We start from the raw sequence: 7,185 nt of genomic DNA, 5'->3' as shown, positions 1-7,185 counted from the left end.
AAGACAGGGATTGCATACTCTAGGCCAGACTTTGACTGAAGACGGAAAACACATGCAATCATTCAAAAACTTATGCGAATGATATGAGCTCACACAAACACATCATTTTGCCTACTCACAGGCAAGACACTGCTTCCACGATATTCTCCAAACACATGACAACTCTGGAGAAGCCATAGCTATCAATATATTAAATTGGGTCAGGGGAGAGGTAGCGTCCCTCTCTCCTGTTTACTCATTACTTTTAGCCACTGACACTGAGAAAAGTTTGAGGGAGATGACAAATAACTTGCCTAAATTATTAGAAGATGATCTTCAGAGTGATATCATTATAAAAAGTATACAGAAAGTAAAAAAGGCCACTCTGGCCTCTGATATTAGGGAATCCCACTTTAAGCTCCTCCACTACATGTATGTTTCACCCCAAAAATTCTACCATTGGGCAGGGAACACATAAACCAAATGTCCTAGATGCAAAGTCAATAAAGCAGATACATTACACATGCTATGGTATTGCCCACACATCATGAAGTTCTGTGGAATGGTGAGCCACTGGCTATCCACTTACATCCTAAAACAAAAAACCACATTGACAAATGTCCTATTCTTAAACGACATACCCACGCCACCACAACTGAAATTGTGCACCCACATCATACTTCTAGCAAGGAAGATAATATTCTAAAATTGGTTGAAGAAAGATCCTCCTACTGTCAAGACCTTAAAAAACAACATTTTATCTCAGATTTTCATAGAACAGTCAGACGGCATAGGAGACATACAAAACAGAGTTAAACTGTTCATATGTAAATGGGGACCATACATAACCACATTACCCATCCACACACAATGGGTAATAATTACTCCATTTAGCAACACAGAATACATTCTTTTATCTATGACGTGGCTAGTGACTGCCCTTGGGGGAGAGAGAAAATCCTGCAGACATTGGAGAACAAAGAATAACCTGAAACCTTGTTTAGTGAGTTTCACTTCACATTAACACAGGTTACACAGTAGAGATGAAGAATGTAATTTACTTTAGCTTTGGAAAAAATAAAGGGTGGAGCACCCAAGAAAAACAGGGGGGACCCAGCTGTCACTAAAATATCCCCTCCAGGATAGATGTGGTAAAGTGATAAAACTAAATAAAATAAAGTGACAGCGCTCCTAAACTAGGGTCAAAATTCAAGTAAGATAGAACACCACTATTGATAAGATATAAAGCTGCTACTTAGCAGATAAGTAGCTAAGTAGCAACTTTAGATCTTATCAATAGTGGTGTTCTATCTTATTTGAATTTTGACCCTAGCTTAGGAGCGCTGTCACTTTATTTTATTTAGTTTTATCATTTCATTTAACTTTGCCTTGTTAGCATAGTTAAATAGTTTGTTAAGGAATATATAATGGAAAATTCTCACAGGATACAAAATGATTGTACAATTCAATAGACTCTGCAAGGAAGATGCAATACGTACGAACTTGAACTTTACGTACAAAATGATGGCTTAAGCCTACATATCATATTGTTTGATCTGTACTCATGAAATGTAATTGAAAGCTGTTGTATCCTGTGATAACTAAAATAAAGATGTTTAAAAAAAATATGTATGGCTAAGTGAAAAGAAAATATGGCAGCTAATTAACAGATATTAATGATGATGACTGCCTCATATTTTTTAATGCAGTTTTTATGTAATCAATAATATTAATTCATGATATGCATCATTCCCCCCATTTAGCCGTGATCTGTAGTCTCCCATGTTATACTCCAGTGCCTTTCCCCTGAGCCCCCAGAGGGCTTTAGTTGTTCAGTGCTTTCCTGTTAGTTTTCTGCTTTCTCTAAAAGTCATTTTCATTGCTGCTTTCTTTAGCGCACTCTTATTTGTTGTTGTATTTTTATCAAGCCTAATACTTGACAAAGGAGCATAAAGCAGTAATTCTTGTGTGAAAGTCAAATTTCCAATTGGTCATTTTTTTCTAATTAATAATGTTATTAAAATCCAAGTCTTGTGTGCCACTTTGCCTGCGTCAATATTGTGTATGGAACATCTAAATTTAATACATTAGAGCAAAAGGAAAAGGAAAACATCATCAAAATATGAATACACTGTTGCACTCTTATTGAAAGTGCATGAGAAAAGCCATATATTGGGCAGTGTAGCTTAAAGGGACTTTCCAGCCTAAATTAAAATACACATGGATGCATTTTAATTTTGAATAGAAGCATTTTTGTAATATACATTTATAAGCAAAAATGCTTCTAATAAAAGCTATAACTGTTTCAAAAGTGTATTTAAGTATGCACCGTGCACCAGCATTTTAAACACAGCAGTTGCTCAGAGAGCCTAAGATGCTTGAACCATCTTGTTATGACTCAATTTCTTAATTGCTGACATGATACAAGCCCCACTGACTCTCTGAGCAGCTGTATTATTTAAAATGCTGGTGCACTGAGAATATCTAGTTATGCTTCACATGCACGTGCAGAGAAAAATGCTAGCTCTAAAACATAGCTTTTACTAGAAGCATTTTTGCCAATACATGTATATTGCAAATATGTTTCTATTTAATGATGTAATTCATCTATGTGCATTTATATTTTGACTGGAATGTCCCTTTAAGGACTAGGGAGTCTAGCAGGTAGATAGAGCACATCAAGAATCTATGTGAAATGCATTAATTGCTAATCAGAATTTATAAAATATTATCATTCAAGAGATTTGCATGCTGTGATGCTTACTAATCATCTTTCAATGTATAGGGTTGGCTTCTCTGCAAATGCAATAATAAACAATATGTTTCTTCTTTAATTATTTCTAGTTTGTAACTGTAAAAAGAATCATTAAACAAAACCCAATAGTGTTTACTAAGGTTACATTGTTCTTTACTCACCAGCTGACTGAATATTCCATGTATCTTCTGTTTTCACTCCACTTTGGACAGAAAACATAATGGAAAACATGCTTGGAACACTCAGTAGACCTTTTTAGTTCTATCCCTGCAGGACAGCATCTGTTAATTCTGCACTTACTTTAAACTAAGTAATATGTAACCAAAGGTTAGCAAAGATTATATTAGAATATCTGAGGACACAATGTAAAACATTTTTGTCATGGTTAAGCATGGACCTCTAAGCCCATCATGGAATTTGTGGAGTGTACCAAAATCCTGTCTTTGGAGATAAAGGGGGAAATTTATCAAGCATTCAACACTGTATTCTCAATATTATCCGCATCTAAATTCACTTCCGAATTATTATTCAAATTTATCAAACAGTAATTGGAGCTTAGAAACGATATATTTCTAAATCCGTCAATATGTCCGCAGCTCTAACGCCGAGATACGTTCGAACATCTATACGATTATTTTTCTACTGTAATCAATGTAATCTACGCTATTATTCAATTTATCATCCAGTCGACAATTCTATCCGGGCTTCGTATTTCGTCACGTATGCGTTTTTCTATACGCATATTCTGTGGTCGCGAAATATATCTTCAAGCAGCATTTATAACGCATATATTAATCAGTTATGGAAATTTTTATTGCAATGTTTCATACTATTTATATGCGTCGAATGGAACAAAGAATTGATGTTCAAGCTGTTCACCAGATAGATAGGCTTCAAGGAAGGTGCAGAAGGATTCCAAGGTTTTTTCGTCCCAGATCAGGACTTGATGCACTTTCTGACATTGACATCATCAGGCGTTTCAGATTGAGTAGAGAATCAATTGAAAGGCTATACAATCAAATATCTGGTCAACTTGAACCCATTACTTTTTGGACACATGCTCTGCCTGGAATGTTGAAGCTGTTGGCTGTTTTATATTTTCTAGCAACTGGTTCCTTTCAATCAGTTACTAGTATAGTTGTTGGCATGAGCCAGCCTTCTTTTTCACGCCACCTAACTACAGTAATTGATGCTCTTTTGTCAGTTTTCAAACGGTATGTTTTTTTACCAAATACCGCTGAAGAATGGCATTCTGTAAAGCTTAATTTTTTTAGACTTGCTGGAATCCCAAATGTGTTGGGTGCAATTGATTGTACTCATGTCAGAGTAAGGCCACCACATCTAAAAGAAGAAATGTATCGCAACCGCAAGTTTTATCATTCTTTGAACATCCAGATGGTTTGTGATGCTGGTATGAAAATCACGAGTGTCCGTTCAGGATTTCCAGGATCATGTCATGATTCATATATTCTCAAACAGTCTGCCCTGTATAATAAATTTGAGGAAGGACAAATGCCTGAAGGATGGCTACTAGGTATGATTATGAAAATTATAAAGTAAACCTTCTAATGTGCGTTATTATTAACTCACAATATTGTGAAATTTTGTGCAGCATATAATATCAACAGATTGTAAAATACAGTAGATACCCTGCTTTTCTTTGTTTATTTATTCTGTTTGCTGCAGCACCAAGGTCACTGGATTTTTAATGCCATACCTTTTTTTAACTACCTATCTATCTATCTATCTATCTATCTATATATACTGTGTATATATATATATATATATATATATATATAGCGATATATTTAAATTTTTACTAATAACAATATATATGTGCAATTTAAAACATAAAAATGGTTACAAATAATAAGTATATCTGAACACATTTCAATTTGTATCACTCTTTTTGTTTTTCAAAAGGAGATGCAGGATATTCCTGTAGGAACTGGCTACTTACTCCTGTAAATATTCCGCGAACAAGATCTGAAATGAGGTACAATGATGCCCACAAAACAACTCGATGTGTGATTGAGAGGACCTTTGGAATGCTCAAAAGCCGTTTTTGTTGTCTAGATGTATCCGGAGGCACTCTTCAATACGTTCCTGAGAAAGTGGCAGTTATGGTGTTGGTCTGTTGCATGTTGCATAACATTGCTTTGCGACAATCAAACATAGAGGAACTTGAAATAATAACACCAGAGGAAGATGGTGTGGAATCTGTTCCTCATGATGTAGTTGAAGGGGGTACACATGCACGTAACCAGTTGATAGAAAGTGATTTCATAGGTGAATAAAATAAAAATGATGTATTATTTATGTATTGATTCCATAAATTTTCTGAATTATTATTTATAAACAATCTCTTCTTATATTCACAGGTTAACTTGAAAATTTTTCTGATTAAGTTCAAGCATGAAAATCTAAAATTCAAAAATGAAAAACTTTCTACACAAAATTTTCACAATTTAGATGATGATAGTGATTTGTAATCCTAAAATAAATCTGTTCTGAATGATACAGTTGAAAAATAAAAAAAAATGTATTTGCCTATGTTTTCTTTTCTTCTATTTGTTATTTGTTTAAATAAAAAAAAAAAAAATATTTTTTTTTTTAAACTAACGACTCACAAGATAGTTGTTGAAAATAAGTTGTATCCTTGAGCAGGGTGCAATAAAGAAAACAGGTTCTGTGATTCTAAACTTTTTATTATTGTTTAAAACAAGCACTAGTTTTGTATATATTTGGAAGCTGGATACAGCTTTTGGAACCTATAAATTAAGAACAAAGCTTGCCTAGCCGTATGGCAATGCAATTTGAATAAAATGTAAGCTAGTCAAGTATAAAATGCATAAAACATATAAACCCCCTAGCTAAAGTGTTGATGCTACACACTGCAAGCAAACAAACCTTGACAGGAGAGATGTTTAAAAAAATTAAAAAGTCAAATTACATTTTATTGCATTCGATAGTAACCTTTTCAAGAATATATGAACATCATTATATATTAAAATTTTATCAAAACAAGAAGGCAACATATAAAAGTGTTATTTAAATTTTTAAATAACTAGTTAACCATCAATATATAATATAACAACGCAATTTAAATAACTAATAAACTTATTTAAACATATAATGAAACTTTAGCTATTATAAGATGCAAGAATAACAAATGAAAATGAATTTAATATACATGTATTGAATAACATTCTAATCTAATGAGGATGCAAATTATGTGAACCGAATAAGTTTTAACAAACTATCTGTATCTTAACACATATATCATAAAATAATATAAACTCTAACATTAAATTATAAAAAAAAACGTTTTTCGGAATGTACTCAAATGATTGACATATTACGTCATTTGCTTCAAGATTTGATACTCGTTAGCAAGATGTCGCAACGTTCTCCGTTCACTGCTGGAGAGCTAATTATTTTAGTTTATGGGATGGAGAAATATTTTCCAAGAAGAATAGGAGGTGTTAGATCTGTCAAACAAGATCAACAAGATTATCTTGTTTATGAGATAATCCGCAGGATGTATCGGGTATTGGGAATAAAAAGAACAAGAAGACAGTGCCTTAAACGCTATTCGGATCTACGTAGACGTGAAAAAGAATACCATACTAGGATTCGAAGTCTCATTAGAGTTTGTAAGTGTTGACTACATACACTTTTTTTAATATATATTGTATTTTGATTCATTTTTGACGTTTAAAACTGTTTATTTATATAATGTTATGCGTTTGTTATGACGCATTTTATTAATTTTAAAGATAGATATAAATCAATTGATAGAACATTATAGATATAGACAGATATACTATATATAAATAATAATCAATATATAGAACTCTAAAGAGAGCTAAAAAGTGAGATAGAAAAATATAAAGAGAAAGAATAGAAAAAAATATAGATATAAAGATAAAGGTATATATAGGGATAGACTTGTTAATTTAATCGAAGAAAAATAGAAAGAGCTATAGAGACATTGAATTACAAATTGATAGAGATAAATTGAAATAGATATAGAAAAGTATACATCTAGAGATAAAGAGAGACAATAAGAAATATTAAGTCCGAGAAAAAAAAGATACAAAGAGTTATAGATAGATAATATAGTTTTTAAAGAGTAAACTAAATTAATAAAGAAATACAAAGAAATAGGACAGATTAAGAGAGTTCAATTAATAGAAAAAAGAAAGAGACACATATAGAAATATAGACAATTACTTTGTGCAAAATAATATTTATAATAACAGTGAGAGAAATAGAAAGAAAGAAATATTGGAAGAGATAGATAGAGAGAAATATAGTGCGAGGGGGAGAGAGAGAGAAATAAATAGATACAAATATTTAAAAATAGAAATATAAATAATAAGAAATAGGAGAGACAATGAGAGATAGAGCTAGCAAAAGAGAGAGACAGAGAGAGAGAAAGAGAGAGG

General features: G+C 32.4%; 1 protein-coding gene across 1 annotated transcript; it reads left to right on the top strand.

Annotated features, from left to right (window-relative positions):
* Positions 1–3,580: 3,580 nt before the first annotated feature.
* Positions 3,581–5,031, top strand: LOC128658240 (putative nuclease HARBI1). The gene is made up of 2 exons (XM_053712776.1): positions 3,581–4,145; positions 4,658–5,031. The coding sequence occupies exons 1-2, from the start codon at positions 3,581–3,583 to the stop codon at positions 5,029–5,031; spliced, it is 939 nt and encodes a 312-aa protein (XP_053568751.1).
* Positions 5,032–7,185: the final 2,154 nt, after the last annotated feature.

The sequence above is a fragment of the Bombina bombina genome, chromosome 4 (genome assembly GCF_027579735.1).
Source record: "Bombina bombina isolate aBomBom1 chromosome 4, aBomBom1.pri, whole genome shotgun sequence".
Lineage (NCBI taxonomy): Eukaryota > Metazoa > Chordata > Amphibia > Anura > Bombinatoridae > Bombina > Bombina bombina.
Note: the sequence above shows the minus strand (reverse complement) of the source record. Positions and strands in the feature narration are given on the sequence as shown.

Excerpts from the sequence above, each read along its gene's own strand:
- LOC128658240 (XM_053712776.1), top strand. The coding sequence starts at position 3,581 with ATGGAACAAAGAATTGATGTTCAAGCTGTTCACCAGATAGATAGGCTT. Across the intron at positions 4,146-4,657 it reads CCAGATGGTTTGTGATGCTG|GAGATGCAGGATATTCCTGT; the intron begins GTATGAAAATCA and ends GTTTTTCAAAAG.